Below are 27,880 nucleotides of genomic sequence, written 5' to 3'. Positions count from 1 at the left end.
TTCATTCTCTCTGAACGAAGCCGTCCAGGGGCTCGGCATACCCTGAACTTCATTTCCCAGAAGCCTCTTGGCCCCGCCCGGCCCAGGGCCACGAGGACTCCATTTCCCAGAAGCCTCGCGCGCCAGCGCCGCGCCGGGAGGACTACATTGCCCAGCAGGCGGCGCTTGCGGGGCGGAAATGGAGGATGGTCCCGCCGATTTCTGGAGACTGGAAGGCCACCCGCGCGGCAAAGGTAGGGGCGTGGTCGGGCCGCGGTGTGGACTCCATTTCCCGGCGGCCCTGCGTAAGTGGCGTGTGCGCGGTGTCCCGGCGGCGAGCGGAAGATGGCGGCGGCAGCGTCTGTGAAGAGGCGCTGCTGAGGGGGCGCGAGGGTCCGAGGTCAGAGCCGCGGTGAGCGGGACGGGAGGCGGGGGTGCACAGTGCAGCGCGGGGCCCGGGAACGACGGGAGGAGAGTCTTAAGAAGAGGCTCCGAAAGGGCGGGAGATGGCCGCCAAGTGTCGCTCGGTACCCCACTCTCTTCCCTGTCCCGGACCCCCTCTCCGTGGCCCTCCGGCTGAAGTACCGAGGTGGCTCCCATGGCGCGTCCGCCCCCGCGTTGGCGGGGGCCGGCTGGGCCTCTCGGCGCCTTCCCGGCCTCGCAGGCTGCACTGCCTTTTGGGTTGCGCTGACCCTTCTTGGCGCCTTCCCGCCGCACGAGTGAAGCCCACGCCGCCCTCCCGGCCCGCCACAGCCTTTCGCCCCATCTGCCGGCCTAGCTCCCATTCATCTTTTGGGGCTCGGCGCTAACGTCACTTCCTCCGCGAGGCCCAGCTTTCCCGCCCTGTTTCGGGAAGCCTCACTCTCATTGGCTCCGCGGCCTGTCCTTCACGTCACGTGACCTCTCATTTGTTGATGGACCTGCAGGAACCGAGGGCTGCGCGGGCCCGGCGCTGCGTGCGTGGCGGGGCTCCTCCAGCTGTGTTCTCAGCCCGGCTCCTGCCACCGAAGACGTCCGCACTTTGCTCTTTGTGGGACGAACAGAATAAGAAAATTTCCCCCCCCCAGGAGAGTCTGCCTGCCGCATGGCAGTTGAGCTATGCAACCTGGACCGGAATCCACCGGTGGGAAGGGGAGTGATCCGGAGTCAGAGCAACAGCTCCCGGGCGCCCCAGATGTACCTCTATAGGGAGTCTGGCGTGGCGGAAAAGAAACTGGAGCTCCATCCTAGGACCAAAATGCTGTTCAGATGTGAAAAAGCGGGGTCGAGAAGGAAGGAGGAAAATCTCAGTGCTCTCCCACACCCCCATACTGCTAAATTTGCAGGACACTAGCAGTGAGCCTGGGGGGTTTTAGCTTTGTGGCCCTCACACCTATGAAGTGATTGTAGCTAGTCCGTACTGGTTGGGTGCTTGGCTTGCACGTGGCCGATCAGGGCTTAATCCTGGGCACCTCACATGGCTCCCCCCCCCCCCAAGCCCTGCCAAGAGTGAACCCTGACACCCCAGAGCCAGGAGTCAGTGCTGAGCACCAAAAAATAGTAACTGCTGTATTCCCAGAGGTGGGCCTTATATTCAGTACATCTAGGGGTAGCCCTAACCCTTGGTGGCCTTTAGTACCAGTGATTCACTGAGTGCCACACTAAACCAACTGCCTGTTAGGGCAGCTTGGGAGGCCCCTTCTGAAACTAGTAGATAAGTCCAAAGAGCGATGATGTGAGGTTACAATGAATTAAGATGTGACTTCCGGCTGGATAGTGCTTGCATGTGGATAACCCCTATTCAGTTCCCAGCACCATCAGGTGTGACCCAAAAGACAAACCCAAACAAAATTTCTTTTTTCAAAACCTTAAAGGTTTTTTTTATAAACACTAGTGTTTTGTTTGTTTGTTTGTTTGTTTGTTTTTGGGCCACACCTGGTGATGCTCAGGGCTTACTCCTGGCCCCTCGCTCTCAGTAAGTACGCCTGGTGAGCTCAAAACCATATTTGATGCCAGGAATTAAACCCATGTTGGCCACGTGCAAAGCAAGTGCCCTGCCTGCTGTACTCTTTCTCTGGTCCCAATATGAGTGTTTCTGTTCATTTTTTTTTTAACTTTTGGGGCCACACCTGGCTCTGCTCAGAGATCATTCCTGGCCTAAACCAGGGTCCAACACGTGCAAGACAGACACCTTAACCACTGTACTATTTATTTCTTGCCACTCTCTTTTTTTGCATTTTGAGCCATGGAAATGGTACTTAAGAGAACCTTGGGATGGTGGGGGGTGGGGGTGATTGACCCCTAGCTTCCAGCCTTGGAAGAGGGTACTATGTCCCCTTTAGCTCTACAGTTCTAGCTCATGTGTTTCAAGCTTGAAAACCAGCAGAGATGCTGAGTTCAGCAGTGGCAGAAGCCTCCTGGGTACTTAATGATTTCGAGCAAACACCCTGACCTGCTTCATGCCGGGGGTCTAGACAACATACACCCCTACCAGCACCCCTCCCTCTCAGATTTTGCGGAGTTTGTTCTCTGTGTCGAATATGCACTGGGGATGGGGGTCAACAGAAGAGGGAGAGGAAACTGACCCTTGAAATAGGGTGATCAGGGAAGGCTATTGGGGTGCTGCAGGGATAATCATTGGATCATTCTTGAATAATTGCAATGAATATTTTACTTTAAGTGTTTTGGCCACACCCAGTTGACTCCTAGCTTGTTGCTCAGGGATCACTCCTGAAGGTACTCAGGGGACCCCATAGGGTGCTGGAGATTGAACTCAGGTGGACCATGCGTAAGGCAGTGTGCCCTGCCCGCTGGACTCTCCTTCCTCTGTTTTCACCTGCTTCCAAGGCTTGTCCCCAGCTTTTGTAGTATCTTTCAAGTGTTTCCCCACAAACATAGGAAAGGCAGCTCTGCCTCCCAGCTGGATTCTGACAGCCCACTCAGTAGTCTGGAGGTGTGGGGGACCCTAACATTTCTGTCCACTTCTTGCCTGAGTCTGTTCTGTGACTGTTACTTAAAACTTTAGGGAAAAACGGTTAAATTATAACTCTGATGCAAAAGGCTGTGGTGGTCATTTCATTTAATTTTTTTTTTTTAAACTGTACCCGGCTGTGCTCAGGGATCACTCCTGGTGGGGCTCAGAGGATGTCGAACCCGAGCTGGCCGTGTGTAAGGCTAGCACCCAGCTAAAAGAGATAAAGGAACAAGGCCGAAAAGAGAGGACGGCATTTTGGTATTGCCGAAAATGGCAAGAGCAGACTGGGTTTCCCGAGGATTTCCCTCTGATGGCCTGGGGTGTGCCGTGCGCGTGGCTCACCCTGGTGTTTCTGGGAGCTGCACGTGGGCACGTGACCTGCTGGGGACACACGCTGAGACCACTGGGCAACCTCCTGCATTAAGTCCTCCAGTCTGGGAGTGAACCCGACACCTTCCCACTCACCCAGCCTGAGACCCAGGGGTGGGAAGGGGTTGCAAAAGACCCAACACAGCCCCTTGGGCTGGGAAGCAGGGGCGCGGGTGCAGGCCGGCCTTGCTCTCTGCTGAGCCCTGAGCTGGATCCACGGTTTTCTCTAGGGAGAGCTGGCCGGCAGCCATGGCGGGCAGCAGCGGGGACAGTGTCACGCGCCGGAGCGTGGCATCCCAGTTTTTCACGCAGGAGGAGGGGCCGGGCATTGACGGCATGACCACCTCTGAGCGAGTGAGTGTGGGGAGTGGGGCGCTTTGGGGTGAGGGGGAGGGGGGGCGTGGGGTTGGCAAGACGGGCCTCCTCACCTCCCTCGGCCCCTTTGCAGGTGGTGGACCTCCTGAACCAGGCAGCACTGATCACCAATGATTCCAAGATCACGGTGCTCAAGCAGGTGAGGGCTGGCCCGTGTCCAGCCGGCCCCTGTGGGCCCACCAGCTGTGGCTCAGACAGCACTTCGGGAGGCTGAGCAGAGGCATTGCATCCGGGAGGTCTGGGTTCCAGCCCCAGCCCCACAGGGTCCCCCAGCATGGTCAGGTCGGGCCCAGAAACCAGAAAGATGAGGTCGAGCAGGTCCCCCATCGGCTCAGTGTGTAGCCTTGGGGCCCAGTCCCGGGTAGGACCTTCCTGCAGCGGGGCCCCCTAGCCTGTGGGCCTCCCCCTGATGGTGGGGCCAGCTCTGGGCTCAGCAGAGATGCATATGGAGCGCCGGCGCCACAGGACGCCCAACACTCTGCCCTGTCACCCGTGTCGCGGCTCCCAGAGCCACTGTCCACCACTTGCTGCCACTGAGGCTCTTACTGGGCCTGGAAGTGGCTCTGTGAGTGCGGGCTGGAACAAGACTGGTACCCTGGGGGAGCCTTCTGGCAGTCCTGCTTGGGAGGAAGAGTGAGCTGGGGTGTGTCCTCTTGTCCCCACTCCTGCATGGCTCGTGTGTCCCCTCCACCTGCCGACCCTCACCCCCGGCTCCTTCGCCTCCCAGGTCCAGGAATTGATCATCAACAAAGACCCCACCTTGTTGGACAACTTCCTTGATGTGAGTGGAGGGGAAGTGGTGCAGGGGTGGATGGGGGGTGGTACGGTGCTCGCAGCTCCCGCCTGACCCTCCCCTCCCCTGCTTTTGGCAGGAGATCATTGCTTTCCAGGCTGACAAGTCGATTGAAGTGCGGAAGTTTGTCATCGGCTTCATCGAGGAGGCCTGGTACGGCCGGCCACTGAGCGCCCCTGCCTGCCTGCCTGGCGCTATGGTGACCTGTAGACACAGTCTCACCCATGAGGGTGATGCAGGCATTCTTCCTGCCCGCCCCCACCTCTGCGCGTGCATATCCATGCAAGGGATGTGACTTGGGGCAGTGTGTGCTCTGGGTTTTTGTCTCAGCAACACACACAAACCCCTACCTCAGACACACACACACACCCCTACTTCAGACTCCCCTACCTCAGAAACACACACACACACACACACACCCCTACCTCAGACTCACATTCCTACCTCACACCACACACACTCCTACCTCAGACACACCCCCCTACTTCAGACACCCTCACACCTCTACCTCAGACACACCCCTACCTCAGATACATACATAAACACATACACACCCAACCTAGATAAACACACACACTCCTACCTCAGACACACACTTACACCCCTACATCTGGGACATACACTCTCTCTCTCTCTCCCTCTCTATCTATCTCTCTGCCCCCCCCCCCCCCCGTTCCCTTCTGCTAATGTGCTCTTGATTTTTTTTTTTTTTCCCCACACCTGATGCTGCTCAGGGCTTTCTCCTGGCTCTGAACTCAGGGATCACTCCTGGTGGGCTCAGGGGACCACATGTGGTGCCAGGGATCAAACTCAGGTTGGCAGCTGCATGAGAGGCGAAATCCCACCTGCAGTCCTGTCGCTCCTCCCCTGTGATATTTAAAATGAATTTTTAGGGAGGGAGGGAGCAAGCGAGCGGTAAGGTGTTTGCCTTGCACTCGGCTGACCCAGGTCCGATCCCCAGCACCCCATAAGGTCCCCCCCAGCCCTGCCAGGTGTAATCCCTGAGCATCACCAGGTGTGGCCCAAAACAACAAAAAAATTAACCTAAAATAGGTGTTTTTTTTTTGTTTGTTTGTTTTTTTGTTTTTTTGCTTTTTGGGTCACACGCGGCGATGCTCAGGGGTTACTTCTGGCTCATGCACTCAGGAATTACTCCTGGCGGTGCTCAGGGGACCATATGGGATGCTGGGATTTGAACCCAGGTCGGCTGAGTGCAAGGCAAATGCCCTACCCGCTGTGCTATCACTCCAGCCCTAAAATAAAGTTTAAGTTAAAAATAAATTGGGAGAGGAGAAGGGAGATAGCACAGGGGTGAGGCACTAACTTTGCATGCAACTGACCCAGGTTCAATCCCCAGGAGCCTGTGTGGTCCCCCAGTTCCTGCCAGGTGTGATCCCTGAGTGCAGAGCCAGGAGTCAGCCCTGAGCACCACCGGGTGTGGCTCAGTGAACTTTTTTTTTTTTTTTTTTTTTTTTAATAATAAAAAAGAGTGATCCTTTAAAATTTTATTCTTTTTCCCCCCTTCCTCTTGGTTTTAGGGCAGCACCCAGCGGTGCTGGGAAGGCTCTGGCTGGGTGCTTGTGGGTACCTCACCCAAAACCTGTGCCCCAGTTCTTAGCACCTGCCCATCTGTACAGCCGGCCTTTGGGACACGAATGGTTCAAGACATGTGATGTCTTCACCATCTGCTTCTCGAATTTTCACACACATCCCTGCAGGAAGCACGACCCCTCCCCTGCTGTGCCTCGCCCTCCCCTGCCTCCAGCCCTCAGCAGCCCCCAGGGCCCCTTCCTCCCCTCAAGAGCCACTCGGGGCTCGTCACCACAGCCCCCATCAGGACCCCCCTTTGCAGCCTGTCCCCCAGGGCATGCAAGAGCCCTGACCCCCCCCACAGCCTCTACCTCACTGCCCCCCGCGCGAGCCCCTCCTGCTCACCCCAGTGCCAGGACATGGGCCCAGGGTGCCAGCTGGAGCTCTGGGCTTACAGGCGTGCTGGCCAGCCAGAAGGGCAGGCCCTCCCTGCCCTTGCTTCCTCTTTGGGGCTCCTGACCTGGAGCCTGATCGCTCTGCTCATGCGACCCCACTCTCCCCTCCGCCCCCCAGTAAGCGCGACATTGAGTTGCTACTGAAATTGATCGCGAACCTCAACATGCTTCTGCGGGACGAGAACGTGAATGTGGTGAAGAAGGCCATCCTCACCATGACGCAGCTCTACAGGGTGGCCCTGCAGGTGGGCCCGCAGCCTGCCCGCCCCCTGGCCTGGGCCTCGCTGCTCCCGGGAGCCCGCAGTGCAGTGGGAGACCCCTGCTGCTCGGGCACGCTGGCAGGGGGTTGCTGGAGAGGGGCCGCAGGGGGCCACCGGGGGCCAGCGCTTGCCTTGCTCGACAGCCAAGTCTGGCTTCAGCCCTGCCAGTGGCATAGGGTCCCCTGAGACCTGCCGGGTGGGACCCAAAGCGCCCCCTCCCCAAATAGGGAGCAAACAGCACCCTGGAATGAGGGTCTTCAGCCCCGGGTGAAATGACCCCCACAGTGGTCATGGGCACTGGAGTGCTGGCTGCCCCTCTGGGCCACAGGCCTCCTGACACCCGACAAGGTCTGTCTTGTTCACCCTGGGATCTGTCCCCAGTGTCACCCAGCACAAGGTGGGGATTAATCAGAGTCAGCCCCCAGTAAATGGGCTCTTGCCCCTCCTCTGACTCTGGGTCACAAGGTCAGCCACTGACTGTGCATCCCACCTGGCATTTGCCGCCCCCCCTACAGTGGATGGTGAAGTCGCGTGTCATCAGCGAGCTCCAGGAGGCCTGCTGGGACATGGTGTCGGCCATGGCGGGGGACATCATTTTGCTGCTGGACTCGGACAATGATGGCATCCGCACTCATGCCATTAAGTTCGTGGAGGGCCTCATCGTCACCCTCTCACCACGCATGGCTGACTCGGAGGTGCCCCGGAGGCAAGAGCATGACATCAGCCTGGACCGCATCCCCCGGGACCACCCCTATATCCAGTACAGTGAGTGCCGCCCTCCCCCCAACCTGCACCCCTCCCTTTCCTGTCTTGCCTGGATTCAGATCTGGCGGCCCCCCTGAGCCGAGTGTGTGCTCAGAGCAGCAGCTGCTTGGGGAACTTTGTCTGGAGCCAGGAGAGGAGAGGAACCCCCCCTTCTCCTGGGGGCATGGGGGGGTGGGAGCCCTCAGTCGATGCTTGTATCCTGGATCGTCTGCTGCCATGGACTCTGCATACCGGCATGACGGCCCGAAGTACGTGACAGGGCTCCCGGGCAAGCCACCTCCCTCTGCTGGAGTGGGGGGACAGGCTAGATTCCCTGCGCTACCTTTAGGCCGGGTTGTGGGGTGGGGGGCGTCTCTCTCTTTCCTGACTGTCAAATTGGAGTCTGTTTCCTTTCCTTTTTGGGGGTGGGTGGGGTTTGATGCAGGTGATCAAACCTAGGGTCTCAAACGTGCAGGGGAAGAAGAGCTCCACCGCCGAGCCTCATCCCTGCCCGAGGGGTCATCATTGTGGCCTCTGATGTTGGGGTGGGCATGGGCATGGATGCAGGGATGGCTGGCAGAGGAAGTCGTTCCCTGGGCAAGCTGTGGGGTGAGCTGCACACAGGGGTAGTAGTTTTATGCTTAGTGACCTGTGAGCCCCAAACCACATCATTTTGGTGTTAGTTTTTGGCTCCCCCCTCCCGCCACCCCGATGCTCCAGGGATTCTCCCAGTTCTGTGTTCTGGGGAGCAAACCCACACCTCGGGCACGCAGAGCCTGGCTCAGCCCTGTAAGCTCATGGGATCTTGCCCAGGCCGGGTCAGGTTGAGCACAGACTCTGCATGCAGGAAGACCCTGTTCAGTCCCTGGGTGCCACAGGGTCCCCCAGGACTGCTGGGAGCAACCCTGAGCATTGTCGGGAGTGGTCCCCAAACCACCCCACAAATAAGGAGCTCATTTGCTAAACAAAAAGGACTCCGTGATTTTGAATTTATCAAACATTCTATTTACTCTTCATTGATGGTTTAAAATAATTCAGCATTTGTCATGCTTTTGCTGATACTAAATAATAAGATTCACTAGCATGTTAGGAGTTATGGAGACTGGGTAGAGGAGGAAGGAATGAAGTCCTTTGAATTCTAGAGTTTGAGATTTTTTTATTTATTTTGGTTTTGGGGGGCACACCCAGCGATGCTCAAGGGTTACTCCTAGCTCTGCACTCAGGAATAACTCTTGGCTGTGCTCAGGGATGCCAGGGATCAAACTTGGGTCAGCTGTGTGTTGGATGAGCACCCTCCTGGCTTATACTATCTCTTTAGCTCCTACTTATTTTTGGTTTGGGGGCCCTACTTGGTGGTGCTCAGGGCTTACTCCTGGTGCTGTGCTCAGGACTGAATTGGGGTCGACAGCATGCAAGGCCAGTGCCTTACCTCCTGTGCTATAACTCCAGCCTCATCACCATTTTTTTGAGGGTGGTGTCACACCCAGTGATACTCAGGGGTTACTCCTGGCTTTGCACTCTTGAGGAATCACTCTTGAGATGCCAGGGGTCAAACTTGGGTTGGCTGCGTGCAAGGCAAACGCCCTGCCCGCTGTGCTATCGCTCCAGCCCCATCACTAGGTTTTGATACCCTCCACCAGTGCCAGAGTCACTGTGTCGTGGCTTGTGGGGGGCTTCCTGCTAATCAACTCTCTCCTCCCCAGATGCACTGTGGGAAGAGGGCAAGGCCGCCCTGGAGCAGCTGCTGAAGTTCATGGTGCACCCGGCCATCTCTTCCATCAACCTGACCACAGCGCTGGGCTCCCTGGCCAACATCGCCCGCCAGAGGCCCATGTTTATGTCAGAGGTGATCCAGGCCTACGAAACCCTGCATGGTAAGTCGGGGGACTCCCTTCCCCCAGCCTTTCCTCTGCGCTGCCTGGTTGCTTGTGCCTAAGGAAATGGGAGACTCGTGGTAGATCCCAAGGGACCCCCACCAGAGCCCAGCAGTCTGCCAGAAAGGATTGTCTTGACGGGGTCTTAAGTGGGAGGCAGATGCTGACGGCTTTCACGTGTGGGTGTATTTTGGGGGTGGTGTTCGGAAATCTTGCCCTCATTGGTGGGTGGAAGGTGCGTGATTTGGTCGAATCTCTGACATTGCATAGGAGACTCTGAACAGAGGCAGTTTGGCTCCCAACCCCTCAAAGTGAGTAAGATGTTCAGCTCTCTGTCCAGTAAGAGAGCTCAGCGGCTGCAGGCAGGCCTTGCATGCAGGAGACGAGGACTCCTGGGTGCCACGTGGTCCCCCAACATGCTGGGAACGACCCTGCAAGCCCCAAGCTGGGAGTAGGCCCTGAGCATCGTCAGGGGTGGCCCCAACCCAATCCCCCTGCCCCCATTATCCTTCTCCCACAAAAAAGCAGTAAGGGTAGGTGAAACAGACAAGCAAAATGTTGAGGGTTACGCAGTGTGAAGTTTTTTTTTTTTTTTCCTTTTTTGGGTCACTCCCGGTAATACACAGGGGTTACTCCTGACTCTGCACTCAGGAATTATTCCTGGCGGTGCTCAAGGGACCATATGGGATGCTGGTAATCGAACCCGGGTCAGCCGTGTACAAAGCAAACACCCTACCCACTATGCTATCGCTCCAGCCCTGAAGATTCTTTTTTTGTATGTTGGTCTTTTGGTGTTTTGTTTTGTTTTGTTTTGCCTCACCTGGTGATGCTCTGCACTCAGGAATCACTTCCAGTGCTGCTTGGGGCAGCATATGGGATGCTGGGGATTGAACCTGGGTCAGCCTCATTCGAGGCGAGCACCCTCCCTGCTGTCGTGGTAGCCCCGGCGCTGAAGATTCTTTACTCTGTTTTCTCTCCCTTGCTGCGTGTGTGGAAATAGAATAGTCTGGGGTGGAGGTATGGGCTTGTGGCTGTTCTCCAGATTGGCTTCTGTGTCTGTCTCTTTCCTTGAGGGCCCAGAGATGGCCCTGAAGAAGTCCAGGCTGCTCCATCCCCTAGACAACCATAAGGTCCGAGGGTGGGTGCTCATTGTTTCTGATTGGCTGAGAAGAGATTAGGAGCCATCCTCTAAGCCAATCACAGTAGCCAAAGGAATTGCCACGTTCTTACGGGCCCAGAGGCTCTTGCTCAGTTGGGCTTAGGTTGAGCCAGGGCGGTTTCCTCCCCAGAGAATGAGGGTAATGTTGGCGGAGGAAGGGGGTCAGGACTCGGGGCAGGCAGAGTTACAGGCATCCTCTTACTGTCTGGAACAGGGTGGGCGTGCTTGTCCAGGTGACTGTTAGTCGTTAGGGGGGTCGTTCCAGTGCTGGGAGCCCAATGCCAAACTGTTGCCGTGGTTCACTTGGAACATTCCAGAAGTGAAAGCAGTGACTTGAGCCTGTCCATGGGTTGGCACAGTGGAATTTCCCGACCAGAGATGAAGGGAAATGAGACTTGATATCGAGTAGAAGGGAGGGTGAGTTTTCTGTTTACACGGGGCACCAAGATAGACGGAAACCTTGTGGGTTCCCAGCCTGGGGCGCTGGTCCCGATGGACAGTGGAAGGCCCCAGGGTCCAGCCTGCTCTCTGCTCTCTGCGGTGGTGGGGCAGGGCAGGGTGGCAGCCGAGGGGGAGCCAGCAGGGCCCTTGCGGTCAGAACCCAGCTCCCAGCCCTGCTTCTCTCCTCACAGCCAATCTGCCCCCCACACTGGGCAAGTCCCAGGTGAGCAGTGTGCGCAAGAATCTCAAGCTGCACCTGCTGAGCGTCCTGAAGCACCCCGCCTCCCTGGAGTTCCAGGCCCAGATCACCACCTTGCTGGTGGACCTGGGCACCCCGCAGGCCGAGATCGCCCGCAACATGCCCAGCGGGAAGGATGCCCGTAAGCGGCCCCGAGACGACTCAGACTCTGCGCTCAAGAAGATGAAGTTGGGTGAGTGAGGGCCGGGCGGCGCGGCGCCACTGTGGGCTGCGTCGACCAGGACTGTCACTCCCGTCACGGACATGACAAGTCACCCGGTGTAAATCCAGCGACAGTCAGGGAGACCAGCACAGGGTTACAAGAGAGACTTGAAAATAATAGTGAAGGGGCTAGAACCAGAGTACAGTGGGGGAGGGCGTTTGCCTTGCACACGGCTGACCTGGGTTTGATATCCAGTACCCTCTATGGTATGGTCCCCCCTGAGCACTGGGTGTCAGTCACCCAAAGAGGGAAAAGAAGAGAAGAAAAGGAAAAGAAAATACTGGTGGGGCTGGAGCAATAGCACAGTGGGTAGGGCGTCTGCCTTGCACGTGGCCGACCCAGGTTTGATTCCCAGCATCCCATATGGTCCCTTGAGCACCGCCAGGGGTAACTCCTGAGTGCAGAGCCAGGAATAATCCCTGTGCATTGCCGGGTGTGATGACAAAAAAAAAAAAAGAAAAGAAAAGAAAATAATGGTGAGTAATTCAGGATCCACGGGTCGGAATGGCTAGAGAAGAATCTCCTACTTTGCTCTCCCCCCAAACGAACCATGCTTCAATTATGTTTTCCTTCTGAAAATCCTGTGGATGTTGAGTTTCTCTTCTTTGTTCCATTTATAAGTAGGGTGTGTGTGTGTGTGTGTGTGTGTGTGTGTGTGTGTGTGTGTGTTGGGGGAGTACCTGGCAGTACTCAGGGCACACTCCTGGCTCTGTGCTCAGGGATCACTCCTTGTGGGGCAGGGGGAGCCCTATGGGATGCTGAGGGTTGAAACAATTGGCCACAGGCAAGGCTTTACCCACTGTGCTGTCTCCTGGCCCCAATTTTTTTTTTTTCTTTTTGGGCCACACCTGGCGATGCACAGGGGTCATTCCTGGCTCTGCACTCAGGAATCACCCCTGGCGGTGCTCAGGGGACCATATGGGATGCTGGGAACCGAACCCGGGTCGGCCACGTGCAAGGCAAACGCCCTACCCGCTGTGCTATTGCTCCAGCCCCTCTTTTTTTCTTTAGTTTTAGTAAATACGGGGCATAGAGTTGGGTTAGGGGTGAAACTCCCCAGCTGACCTCAGGAAGCGTTGGTGCTTGAGGGAACATCTTTGTATTTCAGACCTTTTCTTGGTGTGGCAGTTCTATACTTGCTAATATTTCCCATACTACGCCTCCACCCATACCCTCACTGCTGACTCTTTTATTTTTTGACCTTTCCCCAGTGAGGCAGAGTTGGCTCAAAGTTGAGATTTTGGGCCTGGAGCGATAGTACAGCAGGGATGGCTTTTGCCTTGCATGCAGCTGACCTGGGTTCAATCTCTGGCATCTGTAGGATCCCTGAGCATCTGAGTACAAAGCCAGGAGTAACCCCTGAGCGTTGCCGGGTTTGGCCCAAACTGCACCCTACACCCCCACCCTCCACCCCCACCCTCCAAATGACAACGTTATAAATAGCAAAGCTTTGAAATTCTTTTTTTTTTCCGACCCGGGTCTGATTCCTCCGTCCCTCTCAGAGAGCCCGGCAAGCTACTGAGAGTATCCCGCCCACACGGCAGAGCCTGGCAAGCTACCTGTGGTGTTTCAATATGCCAAAAACGGGGGCTGGAGTGATAGCACAGCGGATAGGGCATTTGCCTGGCACTCGGCCAACCCAGGTTCAATTCCCAGCATCCCATGTGGTCCCCCGAGCAACACCAGGAGTGATTCCTGAGTGCAGAGCCATGAGTTAGCCCTGAGCATCGCCGGGTGTGACCCTAAAAAAAGCCCCCCCCGCAAAAAAAAATCAGTATGCCAAAAACAGTAGCAACAAGTCTCACAATGGAGACGTTACTAGTGCCCATTGAATAAATCGATGAACAATGGGACGACAGTGCTACAGTGCTTTTTTGCTTTACTCCTAGTTCTGCACTCAGGAATTATTCCTGGTGTAATTCCTCAGGGGGAGTGAAGGGGGACCATATGGGATGCTGGGGAATTGAACCCGGGTCGGCCGTGTGCAAGGCAAATGCCCTATCCGCTGTGCTATCGCTCCAGCCCCAGTTTTGAAATTTTTTTTTCTATGTTATTTTTTAATTTTTTAAATTATTTTTAATAAGTGAGTCACCATGAGGGTACAGGTACAAATTTACCCATCTTCATCCTTGTGTTTCCCTCATACAATGTTCAAGATTGTATCCCTCTACCAGTGTCCATTCTCCACTACCAATGAACCCAGTATCCCTCCCACCCTCCACTCCTGTCCCCCACCCCCACCCACCCTGCCTCTGTGGCAGGGCATTCCATTTTGTTTTCTCTCCTTTTGGGTGTTGTGGTTTGCGATAGGGGTATTGAGTGGCCATCGTGTTCAGTCTCTAGTCTACTTTCAGCACGCTTCTCTCTTCTTGCGCGAGATCCCCAACCACATTTTAATTGGTGTTCCCTTCTCTATCTGGGCTGCCTTTTCCCCCAGCATGTGAGGCCAGCTTCCAAGCCATGGAGCCAACCTCCTGGTATTATATACTGGTATTCTTGGGTGTTAGTCTCCTACTCAGTTATTTTATATCCCACAGATGAGTGCAGTCTTTCTATGTCTGTCCCTCTCTTTATGACTCATTTTACTTAGCATGATACTTTCCATGTTGATCCACTTAAATGCAAAGTTCATGACTTCATCTTTTCTTACAGCTGCATAGTATTCCATTGTATAGATGTACCAAAGTTTCTTTAACCAGTCATCTGTTCTCGGGCACTGGGGTTTTTTCCAGATTCTGGCTATTGTAAACAGTGCCTCGATGAACATATAAGTGCAGATGTCATTTCGACTGTACCTTTTTGTTTCTCCGGGGTATATTCCCAGAAGTGGTATTGGTGGATCAAATGGAAGCTCAATTTCTAATTTTTTGAAAAGCGTCCATATTGTTTTCCAAAAGGGCTGAACCAGTCGGCATTCCCATCAGCAGTGTAGAAGGGTCCCTTTTTCCCCACATCCTCTCCAACAGTGGTTGCTTTTGTTCTTTTGCATGTGTGCCAGTCTCTGTGGTGTGAGGTGGTATCACATAGTTGTTTTGATCTGCATCTCCCTGATGATTAGTGATGCAGAGCATTTTTTCATGTGCCTTTTGGCTATTCGTATCTCTTCCTTAGAAAAGTTTCTGTTCATTTCTTCTCCCCATTTTCTGATGGGGTTGGATGTTTTCTTCTTGTAGCGTTCAACCAGTGCTGTATATACCCTTGATATCAACCCCTTATCAGATGGATATTGGGTGAATATCCTTTCCCATTCTGTAGATTGCCTTTGTATTTTGGTCACTGTATCTTTGCGGTGCAGAAGCTTCTTAGTTTAATATAGTCCCATTTGTTTATCTCTGTTTCCAATTGGTTGGTCAGTTGTGTATCATCTTTGAAGATACCTGTAGCTTCAATATCATGGAGGGTTTTGCCAACCTTGTCTTTGACCAGCTTTGAAATTCTTAACACATTTTTTGTCTCTTTTATTTTTTGTGTGTGGAGGTGGCATTCAAGGATAGTTCTGCCCCAGTGTAGGACCTTGTAGTGCTGGGGGTTGCGCCCCAGTGTTCTGACATCTTTCCTGGCCTCCAACCATCAGCCTTTCCTCCTCTTCCAGTCTCATGGGCTCCTACTAGACCAGTGCCTGGTTCCCAGGGGAAAACCGGGCCAGCTGTAGGCGCCAGGCTCTCAGGGCGCTCCAGGCAGGCCCAGGGCCACAGCCCAGCTCAGCGCTTTCTGTCTCTGCCGCTCCTGGTGGCTGAGAGATGCCTGCATTCCCAGGAGGAGGGGGCAGGCCCAGAGCATCCTCCTTTGCCTTGCAGAGCCCAACCTGGGAGAGGACGATGAGGACAAGGACCTGGAGCCAGGCCCCTCCGGGACGTCAAAGGCTTCAGCCCAGATCTCAGGCCAGTCAGACACCGACATCACCGCTGAGTTCCTGCAGCCTCTGCTGACGCCCGATAATGTGGCCAACCTGGTGAGCAGCGGGGGGCGTCTCCCACAGGGCAGGACACGGGCGCCACCATCTTTTCCTCCTCCAGATGATACCAGTCTCCCAGGACAGCCTGGACCTCAGAGCGAGGGTCACCGCAGGCCTCCCCTCATCCAGGGACACCCCTTCTTGGGCCCTTCCTTCCCCTGACGGTGCTGGGGGACTGAGCCTGTCCAGACCCATCCCCTCCTCTCCTTTCGGAGCTAATTTTCCATCAAAATCCCACTTTAGCCATGTCCCACATGTTTTGATTAGCGTGGTTTCATTTAGTTTTTTCCTATTTTGTTCCACACCCGGAGAGTGTTTGCAGTCTCCTTTTCAGCTCCTAACGGCCACGTGTTCAGAGAAAGGTGAATTTTTTCCCAAAGTCCCTTCCTGGTTCCTTGTGGGACTCTTCCCTGCACCGCCCTCCACGTGCTCCCCAGGGCCACCCCCAGCCATGCGGGCACCTTCCGTTCTGAGGCTCCTTGTCCCCCTCCCCTCCGGCACCAGATTCCACCCTGCGCCCTCACGCGTGGGGCCTCCAGCCCTGCCAGCAGCCTGTGCCCTGAGCACGGGCCCAAGCCTCCCGCCCCCCGGCTCTGCAGGTCCTCATCAGCATGGTGTACCTGCCCGAGGCCATGCCCGCTTCCTTCCAAGCCATCTACACCCCTGTGGAGTCGGCGGGCACCGAAGCCCAAATCAAGCACCTGGCCCGGCTCATGGCCACGCAGATGACGGCGGCCGGTCTGGGCCCAGGTGAGTGTCCCGGCGGTGGCACAGCGGGAACCAGGTCCAGGCTCTGGAGAGCTGCTGGCTCACACCCTGCCGTTTGACATCCCAGCACACCTGGGGCAGAGGGCATGAAGAAAAAACAGGTGGCAGGGGCCGACGGCGGGGAGGGTGTTTGCCTTGCATTCGGCCAACCCAGGTTCAATTCCCAGCATCCCATATGGTCGCCCAAGCACCACCAGGAGTGGTTCCTGAGTGCAGAGCCAGGAGTAACTCCCTGAGCATCTCCTGGTGTGACCCAAAAAACAATAAAACCAAACCGAGGCACGTATGCTGCTGAGCCCATGTGCTGCTTGCGCCCATGTGGCCGAGCACTGTGGCTGGCGCCCGAGCACACGTGTCGCCCACATCTCCCCTCTTGAGATGTGTACTTTCATGCTTTCCTGTCTAATGCGGGGATGTGTGTAGGGGCTCTCTCCGCCCTTGAAGAAGCGGGGGTTCTCTCTTGAGCACATTACTCTCCACTCTCTCCCACTTTCTCTCCTCCTCTCCTTTGAAACCTCCAAATAAAATCTGCTTTACTTAAAAAGAAAAAAGTAGAAGAAAACAATTGCTAGGGGTTGGGTCCAGGGCTCAGAGCTACAGTTGACCTGCTGTGTGTATGAGGCCCAGGGTTCCATCCCCAACACTGCACAAAAAGAAAGAAAAGAAAAATGGCATCAACCGATAAATAGCTGTGTGACTTTGGTCAACTTACTTAACCTTTCTGAGCTGCACTGCTTTCCCACCTTCATGGTACTGCTGAGGTGTAAGTTGCACGCATTGAGCTCACCCTGTGAACCCATCTGGGTCATCATGGGCATCCCGGGGAGAGACCCCCTCCACCACCCCAAAGCAGTTTGGTCAGTTTGGTCAGGAGTCCTGTGGGGGTCTGGCTGTTCGCTGAGCAGACATTTGTGAGGTTCATCTGTGCTGCATTTCTTTTATTTTTATTAGTCTTAGTAGTTCCTTTGTGAACCCACACTTCTGTTGACAGATCGGCGGGTTGGCCCCCACGCTTGGCTGTTGGGCCACACCTGGCTGTGCTCAGGGCTCACTCCTGGCTGGGCTCGGACCACGTGGGGGTCTGGGATGGAGCTGGGGATGGCCATGTGCAGGACGAGTTCCCTCCTGCTGTACCTTTGCTCCCGCACCCCAACTTCTTTTTTTTTGAGGGGAGTGTGTTTGGGCCACACACGGCAGTGCTCAGGGGTCATTCCTGGAGTGACCTGGGCTCACACTGGGAGCACTGCAGGCACGGCCAGTGCCTTGCCCCTGCCCTGTCCCACTGACCCCCGATTTTCATGCCTTGAGCAGAGCTGCTGAGGAGCTTGTGCCGGGGGGTTTCTGCGACGCCCGAGCCTCCGTCTCCAGAACAGAAGAGTTGTGGGTATTGAAGTAGTGCAGTTTTCCTCTGCTGGGCGGGTGAAAATCATATAAGTAGGGGTGAGGAGTGGGGTGACAGCACAAGATGCCAGCCAGTAGCAAGGGGGTAGCAGGGAGGCACAGGAAGGAAGTGAGGCCAGAACAGGCCCCAATTGGCCCAAGATTCAGATGCACAGATGAGCTTGCTGCTGTTAAAAATGGCTCATTTTGGGGCGGGAGTGATAGCACAGCAGGTAGGGCTTTTGCCTTGCACGCAGCCGGACCCAGGTTTAATCCCCAGCATCCCAGGTAGTCCCCCAGGCACTGCCAGGAGTAATTCCTGAGTGCAGAGCCAGGAGCAACTCCAGGCCACGAGAGCATTGCTGGGTGTGAGCTGGAAAAAAATGTTTTTTTTTTTTTTTTGGAGAGGGCAAGGGCACTTGCTTTCATGTGGCTGACCAGGGTTCGATTCTGGGTTTCCCAGATAGCTCCCTGAGCACAGAACCAGGAGTAAGCCCTGAGCATAGCCGGGTGTGACCCCAAACTAAAAATAATAAGAAATGAGGGGCTGGTGTGATAGCACAGCAGGTAGAGTGTTTGCCTTGCACGCGGCCGACCCGGGTTCGATTCCCAGCATCCCATATGGTCCCCTGAGCACCGCCAGGGGTGATTCCTGAGTGCAGAGCCAGGAGTAACCCCTCTGCATCACCAGATGTGACCCAAAAAGCAAAAAAAAAGAAAAAGAAATGTCTCTTCCCTTGCCGGGGAAGCGAGGCCAGGCCTGTCTAGTCAGCGCCTCAGTCATTGCACGAGGATGGGGGACCCGCGTCACCCTGGGCCTCTCTAGAGAGGTGCTGAGTGAGTTCTGCACTCAGGAGACGCAGCGAGCCGGGCACCCGCGGGGACGGGCGGGGGTGTGACCAGGCCGCCTCTCCCCAGGCGTGGAGCAGACCAAGCAGTGCCGCGAGGAGCCCAAGGAGGAGAAGGTGGTGAAGCCCGAGAGTGTCCTGATCAAGCGGCGCCTGTCGGCGCAGGGCCAGGCCATCTCGGTGGTGGGCTCGCTGAGCGCCATGTCCACCCTAGAGGAGGAGGCCCCCCAGGCCAAGAGGAGGCCAGAGCCCATCATCCCCGTCACGCAGCCCCGGTGAGTCCCCGCCCAGGTCAGGCTGCCGTCGCCCCACTCCTGACCCTGAGCGGGGCCCTTTCTTGCCCCGAGCTTTGCCCAAGAGTGCAGGTCTCAGGCTGGGGTGGGGTGGGGGGTGATGTCAGACCCCCAGGATGGCTGGGGCACTAGATCATCGCTCCTGGGGTCTCAGGTGGCCACTTCCTGAAGCCACTGGGGGCTCCCTAGCTTGGAGATGCTGCGTTGCCCCCTTCCGCCCCCGCTACGCCGGGCTGCCAGTTCCCATGGGGGCGGGAGAGCCCATGTGTGCTCCTGCGTGTCAGGAGGGGACCAGGGACGGGGTGGTCGAGGTTGGGACGGTGTCCCCTGGGCGACCTGAGCTTCCTGGCATGCGCCAAGCCCTTCCCTGGCCTGGCTTCCAGACTAGCAGGCGCTGGCGGGCGCAAGAAAATCTTCCGTCTGAGCGACGTGCTGAAGCCGCTGACGGACGCGCAAGTGGAGGCCATGAAGCTGGGGGCTGTGAAACGCATCCTGCGGGCCGAGAAGGCTGTGGCCTGCAGCGGGGCGGCCCAGGTGTGCTCCCGAGCCCCCACCCCCCCACCCCCCACCCCCCATCCCGCTTCCCTCCCCCAGTTCAAGGACCTTGCCGGCCATTTGGCGTCTCAGTCTCTGAAGTTTGTTTCTGGTGAGGCAGCTCCCACATGAGCACCGTCGCTCGACAGACCCTGGCCAGGCCTCACGGAGTCTCCGAGCCTGTAGGGGGCCTTCACCCACCCCCAGCTGCCTCCCCGGAGGACCCCCATGCACCCATCAGGGAAGGCCTTAAAGACGCCGCCTGGGGTGTGCAGAAGGCCCTAGAAACTCAAGTTTGACTTGGGCGTGATTTCTTTCTGTCTGTCACCTCCCCACACACAGATGGGGCCTGTCGGGCATCACGTGCTTCCTCACCGCCCCCCCCCCCCCGCCCCGGCCTATAGGGCCCCCTGCCCCTAGCCTGGGCTGGGTGAGGGACACTGCCGCAGGTGCCTGCCCCACAAGCTTCCTGTCCCGGCAGGTGCGCATAAAGATCCTGGCCAGCCTAGTGACGCAGTTTGACGCGGGCCTCAAGGCTGAGGTCCTGTCCTTCATCCTGGAGGATGTACGCGCCCGCCTGGACCTAGCTTTCGCCTGGCTCTATCAGGAGTACAATGCTTACCTGGCCGCTGGGGCCGCAGGCACCCTGGACAAGTATGAGGACTGCCTCATCCGCCTGCTCTCCGGCCTGCAGGAGAAGCCAGACCAGAAGGATGGGTGAGGGCACAGCCCCCAGAGCTCTGTGCTCGGGGGAGCCCCCCCTTCCCACTCTCCCTCTGCCTGCCTCCGCCCCGGCATCTTATTTGTCCGTCCCTCCTTCATCCCTCCACCCGCCCATCCATGTCGACCTGCCCATCATCTGTCCACCCATCCACTCTCCCATTCATCCTCCACCAGTCCATCACCCACCCACCCACTCTCCCATTCATCCATCCACCTGTCCATCACCCACCCACCCACTCTCATCCATCACCCATCTGTCTATCTTTCCATCCATCTGTCCTCCCACCCATCTCTCTATCCTCCCACCCATCCGTGGTCCCGCCTCTGCACACTTCACTCCTGGCTCCCAGAGCACCCCTGCTCCGACCTTGGAGGCTTCATGGGGAGATGATCTTCCCTCCAGCTTTTCCTGCCATTCTCCCCACACCGTCCACAGCTGTTGCCGTTGCAAAGCCCAGAGGCCTGTCCCCTCTGCTTTGGACCGCTGATGCCTCCCCTGCCTGTGCTGGCATCGTCTCCGAGGGGCCTTCAGTGGCCACCATGCCTGGAATAGTCCCTCCAGGTGGCTCCCTCGCAGACCTACTGCAGCCCCCACCCTCCTCTTGGCAGGGTCTTCACTAAAGTGGTGCTGGAGGCCCCACTGATCACGGAGAGCGCCCTGGAGGTGATCCGCAAGTACTGCGAGGATGAGGTGAGAGCAGGAAGGCGGGGGTGCGGAGAGGCGCCAGGGACCCGGGAATTCGGCCTGCAACCCCAGGACCCAAGTGGGCCGCAGGCGGCCTGAGGTCAGCTCTCACCTGCACCCCCACAGAGCCGTACCTACCTGGGCATGTCCACCCTCCGGGACCTGATCTTCAAGCGCCCGTCCCGCCAGTTCCAGTACCTGCACGTCCTGCTGGACCTCAGCTCCCACGAGAAGGACAAGGTGATCACGTGACCCCAGCGCAGGCGGCCTTGACGCTCTGCCAGGCGGCACCCAGCCCTTCCGGCCTCCCTGCTGAGCTCTCCAGCCTGGCTCTGCAGGGGCACAGGGAAAATGCAGCCTTTGGCTTGCGGGGTGGGGCAGGGAGCTCTGGGGCACACTCGGGACCTGAGACCAGAAACACGAGCAGACACGTGTGCAAGCGTGATCGGGAGGCCCCTGGGGCCTGGGTGCCTTTTGTGCAGTGTCCATGGCGGTCCGGGGTGGAGAGGCATTGCCAGGGGCAGCGGGGCAGGGGGTCCCCAGCGTTAGCCAGGCCGTGTCCCACCCCCCAGGTGCGCTCGCAGGCGCTGCTCTTCATCAAGCGCATGTATGAGAAGGAGCAGCTGCGTGAGTACGTGGAGAAGTTCGCCCTCAACTACCTGCAGCTGCTCGTGCACCCCAACCCGCCCTCCGTGCTCTTCGGCGCCGACAAGGACACAGGTGTGAGGCGGCTTCCTTGGCCCCCCGCATCTCCTGGAGCCCCGGGCGCTGCCTGGCCCGGCTGTGGGGGCTGGTCAGGGAGACCATCCTGGAAGTGGGGCGTGCGGGGGGCTGGGGTAATTCATAGGGGGTCAGAGCCAGATGGGTTTGTAGGGGGCTTCAGAGCAGGCAAGATTGCAGTCCTTCCCCTCGGCAAAAGGCAGGTCCCCAGGATTAGAGATGGGGCATTGTGGCCCACCCCAGCAGCATTTCTTGTTCCGTGGGAAGGCTTGGGCCAGGCCAGGAAGGCTTCCGGGGGAGGCGCTAGTCGCATAAGTTGGCAGGGGAAGGGGTCCGGCCCTGGGAGGGGAGAGTGAACATAGGACCTGCCCAGGAGCACAGACTGGGGAGCCCAAAGAGTGGGAACAGGTGGGGCAGAGCCAGACCCCATGGCGCTGAGGGCTGTACTTCCTGTTTGGGGCACGAGGGGAGGTGCCCCTGACCTGCCTGGGGTGCGAGGGGGTGCCCCTGACCGGCCCTGCCCTGCCCGCAGAGGTGGCGGCGCCCTGGACGGAGGAGACGGTGAAGCAGTGTCTGTACCTCTACCTGGCACTGCTGCCGCAGAACCACAGGCTCATCCACGAGCTGGCGGCTGTGTACACGGAGGCCATCGCCGACATCAAGCGCACGGTGCTGCGGGTCATCGAGCAGCCGGTGAGTGGCAGTAGGGCAGCCACGGCGGGGCCCGCAGTGGTAGTCAGGAAGGTGCCAGCGATTGAACCTGGCTCTTGCCTGCACCACTGCATTACCTGCTGCCGTGCCAAGAGGGAGGTGGTCTGTCCTGCCCCGTGACGTGTGGGTAAAAGATCACAGCAGCGCCTTCTCTGCGTCCCCGTCGCTGAGCCCCTAGAGCAGAGATGGCCAGTCCATGCCGCACAGGAGCCCCGGGGCCCTGCAGGCAGCAGGACAGGCCACCCTGTGCCAGGGCTCCCGAGGCCGCCAGACTGTCTCCAGCAAAGGAAACGGGGTGGCTGGGGCTAGACATGGGAGGCAGGAAGGCCCAGGAGGCTGCAGACGCGGCCTCTCAGCCTGACAGCCCTGTCCAAGGGCGCACTGGCCTGGTGGGTTTGTCACAGGCAACGGTGACTTCACATCGGTTCCTCCCACGGTCCCCTGGTCCTGTGGTGAGGACGTGGCCGGCCCTGCCCGTGTCTCCCGCAGATCCGTGGCATGGGTATGAACTCACCGGAGCTGCTGCTGCTGGTGGAGAATTGCCCCAAGGGTGCCGAGACGCTGGTCACGCGCTGCCTGCACAGCCTCACAGACAAAGGTGTGCACCCCCGGTGGGCGGGGACAGAGCTTCTGGGCCCCCGAGACCCCAGCATCGCTCCCCCCACAAACCACCTCTCACCCCCGCCTCCCCTGCTTCTGCCTGCAGTCCCGCCCTCCCCGGAGCTGGTGAAGCGGGTCCGGGATCTGTACCACAAGCGGCTGCCAGATGTCCGGTTCCTCATCCCAGTGCTCAACGGGCTGGAGAAGGTGGGCGACCACCGCCAGAGGGAGGGGGGCACACGAGGATACCAGGGCAGGTCCCAGGGTGCGGTGTCAGAGCTGGGGTCCCCCAGCCCTTCATGACTGCCAGCCTCCTCTCTGGCACATGATCCACGCAGACACGCATGGACACAGACACGCACCCAGCACGCTCCTCCCCGCAGGCCGGGGGCCTGGGCACGCCCTGTCTTCCCCTGCACCCCTTCCTGGGGCAAGCGGATGGGGACTGAGCTACGCCGCCTCCCTGCCCCCCGCAGAAGGAGGTGATCCAGGCACTCCCGAAGCTCATCAAGCTCAACCCCATCGTGGTGAAGGAGGTCTTCAACCGCCTGCTCGGCACCCAGCATGGTACATGTCGTGGCCCCCGGTACAGGGGCTCCGGCCTCGGGCCCTCCGGGCCCCGGCCCTGCCCTCCCCCCCCCCCCCCCCCCCCGTTTGGAGATGGCTTTGGTTTGAGCGGTGGGAAAAGAAAGGCTGAGAAAACCACAGGCCAGAGCATGGAGCCCACCCCCTCCCTCATAACCTGGACACCATGGCGAGGTTGGGGGGTGCCTGGCTCCATGAGGAGGGCAGGGCCTCCAGGGACTCAGTTACCGTGGCCTTGTCCATCTGCTTCAGCCTCCTGCCTCTTTCCCACGAGTCTCCTTGGTCCTGCCACCCCCCCACCCCCGCCCTCCAGGCAGCGGGTGTGCTGTCTGCATGCACTGCCGCCCCCTGCAGGTGAAGGGAACTCAGCCCTGTCCCCCCTGAACCCCGGAGAGCTGCTCATCGCATTGCACAACATTGACTCGGCCAAGTGCGACATGAAGTCCATCATCAAAGGTGAGGCCATGCAGGAACCCGCACCCAGGGGCCCGCACACACGCACATACAGACACGGCCTGTCCTGCTGGTGCCCCCGAGGCTCCCTCCCTCAGGGAACACCCTCCACTTCCTGGGGGCCCTCCCTTCTCTCACAGACCACTGCCCCAGGGGTCTGCCTCCTCTCACAGCCCCGCTTCATAGCAGCCTGAAATGGCCGGGGAGGGGCTCCCCAGGCTGCCATCTGGGCCCCAGGGTGCGCCCTGGTGTGAAGGTGAAGCGCATGGGGTGGGGGACCTGCCTCCCCGCCCCCACCCTCCTCCTGTAGGCTGGCCCCGTAGGTGAAGCACTGTGTGTGACCCCTGAGCACCGAGCCAGGAACAGCTCCTGAGCAATGCCAGGTGGAACCCAAATTTAGAGGGCTCCAGTTTCATGCTTTATATATATTTGTTGTTGTTTGGGGGCCACAGCTGGTGGTGCCAGTGATTGAACCATGTTGCCATGTGCACAGGCAACCCTTCCCTGCTGTCCTTTCTCTCTGGCCTCTGATCCCGTCTGTGATATAAACCTGATTGAATACAAGCCTGGCCACAGTGACCCCAGAGCCCAAAGTTGGGCCCCTGGCAGTCCAGCCCTCAGAAGACCCTGGGGTCTTCAACCCTGGCCCCCAGCTCTGGAACTGAGCCCTCCTCCCGCCACCCAACACACACACTGCACTAGCCTGCCCCCATCAGCCTATCCTGGTTGTAATCCTCGTGTGCCCAGGCACTGCCAACCCAGCCCAGTGTACAGTGCCAGCAGCCTCAGGCCCAGGCGTTTGCCCCCTTCTGCCCCTTCTTCTCCTGACGTGCTTTTCTGTGATTAGCCCCTTGTTCGTGCAGAAGCTAGGGCAGTGCCCAGTGCCCTTGGTCATGCTAGGGACACAGTCGTGTTGGAGAGCACCCAGTCCCGCCCTCCCCCAGCCCCTTGGCCATCCATAGCAGTGACCCAGAGCTCACAGGCCAGACAGGGCAGCCCTGAGGCACCAGTTGACAAGGATATGGAACATCAGGAAAGGCTTCCTGGAGGAAGGGGACACCTAGCCCTCCCACTACAGGACAAAGAGCAGGGGCAAGGTAGCAGAGGAGACCCTCTGTTTCTGGAACTGAAGGGCTGACCCCGGGCCATCTTGGGGCTGGGAAAGAGCACCTGGTCAAGAGTCAGGCCTTGGGGTTGGGGCCATAGGACAGCAGGGAGGGCTCTTGCCTTGCACGTAGCTGATCCAGGTTTGATTCCCGGCATCCCATATTATCCCCTAAGCACTGCCAGGAGTGATCCCTGAGCGTTGCCAGGTACGGCCCCAAAACAACAACAAAAGTCAGGCCTTACTTTGGGGGAAGCAAACCAGCACGCAGCCCATCCGAGTTCAGGGTCAGGGCTGGATCCGCGCTGACCTGGGACCAGGGTCTCTGCGTCGCGCCGTGTGGATCCCACAGGCCACCTGTTGAGGGAGGGACACTTCTGGGGGGCACCCTGGAGTGGAGGCCACTAGACAGGGCAGCTCTTCCTTCGAGGGGACCTGGCAGGGATCTGGGTGGGTCCTCCCCGGCCCTGGGCCTGCTACCATCCTGTGAGGCTGGAACACCCCTGCCCTTCCCATCCTCCTGGGCACCCCCAGCCCCCAGCGTCAGCCTTTCCAGGACTTGGGAGGGGTCTCTTCTGGCTCAATAAAGACTTCTTGGTTGATCTGCTCATATCGCACGTGGTGTTTGGGGAAAAGGGGGTCTCGAGGCGGTTCCTGGGGTCTCCCCGGGCCATTGCCAGGCCCGCGGGTATGGGGTTACCGCCTGGCCACTCCTGGCTCTTCTTTGGTAGAGGCTTTCTCTTCGGACCCTGGCTCTCCCAGAGGGAGAGAGGCAGGAAGCTGGGGGGCTTGTCCACCCTGGCCCCCTCCTCTCCTTGCCCTTCTCTTCCTTCCAACCGACTGTCTCCACATCACTTTGACCTGACACCCCACGGCTCGTCACGGCCATTGAACCTGTGCCCTGTTCAAGCTCTGGGCTGGTGGGCAGGAAGGCAGGGGTCTCCGCCACTCTGTTCACCAGGCGCGCCGAAGGGCACGTGTGTGTCCCCCCCCACACACACTGGCTTTTGGGGTCCAGGCCACAGGACTCATCTGAGAGTGGCCCCTGGGGCGGGCTGGGCGGGTCAGCCGGGGTTGGGACTGTTCTTCCCTCCCCAGCCCCCCCCCGGCCCCCGGGCAGCAGGGCCAGAGGGACAGACACGTCTCCACCCCCTTGCAGCCACCAACCTGTGCTTCGCGGAGCGGAACGTGTACACGTCGGAGGTGCTGGCCGTGGTGATGCAGCAGCTGATGGAGCAGAGCCCCCTGCCCATGCTGCTCATGCGCACCGTCATCCAGTCCCTCACCATGTACCCACGCCTCGGGGGCTTCGTCATGAACATCCTGGCCCGCCTCATCATGAAGCAGGTAGCCCGGGCCGGGCGGGGGCGTCTCCTGCCCCTCTGCCCCTGGCCCAGAGCTGATAGAGCCTTGGAGTCAGGGTTGTGGTTTTGGTTTTGGTTCTTTTTTTTTGGGGGGGGGTGGCATCCAGCATGCTCATGGGTTATTCCTGGCTCTGCACTCAGGAATCATTCTTGGCAGTATTCGGGGGACCCTACGGGATGCCAGGGATCTAATCGGGGTCGGCTGTGTGCGAGGCAAACACTCCCCACTGTGCTACTGCCCTGGCCCAGAAATCGGGTTTTCTGCAAGTCCCCCAGGCTGGACTCTGCCTTAGGGCTGACCCCCTCATTCTGCTCCAAGGACCTGCCACCTGTCCCCTGCTCCTGGGGACACTTGTTTTTTTTTTTTTTCCCTTGGCCAAGCATCCCTGGGGACCCCACTGCCTGGAAATGGAAGTCAGGGCAAGGTGGGACCCCAAGGCTGCTGTGGGAAACAGGGCACGCAAGGGTCCCCCAGCAGCCTCTGGGCTTCAGTGCTGGGGCCCCGCCTCATGCCGACTCGCCCCCCCCCAGGTGTGGAAGTACCCCAAAGTGTGGGAGGGCTTCATCAAGTGCTGCCAGCGAACCAAGCCGCAGAGCTTCCAGGTCATTCTGCAGCTGCCGCCGCAGCAGCTGAGCGCCGTGTTCGACAAGTGCCCTGAGCTGCGTGAGCCGCTGCTGGCCCATGTCCGCTCCTTCACCCCGCACCAGGTACCCTGCAGCCGGGCCGGGCCGGGCGGGGGCTGAGGGAGGGTCAGCAGGGCTGAGGTGGCACTCATGGCCCCGTGCCCTGCCTGCAGCAAGCACACATCCCCAACTCCATCATGGCCATCCTGGAGGCCAGTGGCAAGCAGGAACCAGAGACTAAGGAGGCACCCGCAGGGTCCTTGGAAGAGGTGAGAGCCCCCCGCCCTGACTCGCCCGCCAAGAGCACCCTGGGCCCACCCACCCTGTTCTCCATCTCCTTGGGGGCTCAGCCTCGCTCCTCACATTCTGTGAGCTGCGAGATGGTGAGGGCCATGCCTGGGCCCTCCCTCTGAGAAGTTGCATCCCCACCCCTCTGTGCCTCAGGATGACCTAGAGCCTCCGGCACCCGCCCCCCGCGCCCCCCAGGACCTCATCGGCCTGCGGCTGGCCCAGGAGAAGGCCTTAAAGCGGCAGCTGGAGGAGGAGCAGAAGCTGAAACCGGGGGCGGTGGGAATGGGGGTAGCGGCCTCCACCACGCCCCCAGCCTCCTCCTCCTCGTCCGCCTCGACCTCATCCGCCTCCTCCCGGCCGGGCCCCCCCCAGCCAGAGGAAGCCATGGATTTCCGAGAGGAGGGGCCGGAGTGCGAGACCCCGGCCATCTTCATCAGCATGGATGACGACGCGGGGCTCACTGAAGCCGCCCTGCTGGACTCCAGTCTAGAGGGGCCCCTCCCCAAGGTGGGGGGAATGGCGGTTGGGCGCGGGGGTGGGTCGGGAGGACTGCCGTGGGTGGGGGGAGCACCACAGGGGAGGACGACAGGGGGGGAGGTGCAAATCTGCTTTAACTGGACTCCCCCTTTCCTGGCCTGTCACCAGGAGGCAGCAGCGGGCGGCCTGACCTCCAAGGAGGAGCGGAGCCCTCAGACCCTCACCCCAGCGGGGGAGGACACCGCGAAGACCCCCAGCCCCTCTGCAGAGGACGCTGGAGAACTGGAGACCAAGGGGAACAGCTGACGGGGGCGGGGCGGGGCGGGGCGGGGGCGGGGCTTTGTCTAAAGATGATTAAAAGAGGCGGGGCC

At 58.8% G+C, this 27,880-nt stretch overlaps 1 protein-coding gene across 3 annotated transcripts; it reads left to right on the top strand.

Annotated features, from left to right (window-relative positions):
• The first annotated feature begins 250 nt into the window (after nucleotides 1-250).
• SYMPK (symplekin scaffold protein) lies at nucleotides 251-27,841 on the top strand. Of its 3 annotated transcripts, none has more exons than XM_004607721.2 (27): nucleotides 251-379; nucleotides 3,532-3,655; nucleotides 3,750-3,815; nucleotides 4,404-4,457; nucleotides 4,549-4,622; nucleotides 6,573-6,699; nucleotides 7,230-7,479; nucleotides 9,162-9,332; nucleotides 11,124-11,363; nucleotides 15,191-15,345; nucleotides 15,948-16,098; nucleotides 18,415-18,619; nucleotides 19,021-19,171; nucleotides 19,653-19,888; nucleotides 20,504-20,585; nucleotides 20,706-20,819; nucleotides 21,152-21,299; nucleotides 21,832-21,992; nucleotides 22,500-22,608; nucleotides 22,717-22,817; nucleotides 23,087-23,177; nucleotides 23,550-23,651; nucleotides 25,913-26,100; nucleotides 26,649-26,825; nucleotides 26,915-27,010; nucleotides 27,186-27,539; nucleotides 27,678-27,841. In XM_004607721.2, exons 2-27 carry the CDS (start codon nucleotides 3,551-3,553, stop codon nucleotides 27,813-27,815), a joined length of 3,846 nt encoding a protein of 1,281 aa, XP_004607778.1. In that variant the 5' UTR covers nucleotides 251-379; nucleotides 3,532-3,550; the 3' UTR covers nucleotides 27,816-27,841. The 3 variants fall into 3 exon arrangements, with proteins under 3 accessions (XP_004607778.1, XP_055001932.1, XP_055001933.1); XM_055145957.1 differs by having other exon boundaries at nucleotides 251-391; XM_055145958.1 differs by lacking the exons at nucleotides 251-379; nucleotides 3,532-3,655; nucleotides 3,750-3,815; nucleotides 6,573-6,699 and having other exon boundaries at nucleotides 4,401-4,457.
• The last annotated feature ends 39 nt before the right edge of the window (nucleotides 27,842-27,880 follow it).

The sequence above is a fragment of the Sorex araneus genome, chromosome 8 (assembly GCF_027595985.1).
Source record: "Sorex araneus isolate mSorAra2 chromosome 8, mSorAra2.pri, whole genome shotgun sequence".
In the NCBI taxonomy this organism is placed as follows: Eukaryota; Metazoa; Chordata; class Mammalia; order Eulipotyphla; family Soricidae; genus Sorex; species Sorex araneus.
The sequence above is the reverse complement of the archived record's forward strand: the minus strand, read 5'-3'. Positions and strand labels throughout refer to the sequence as shown.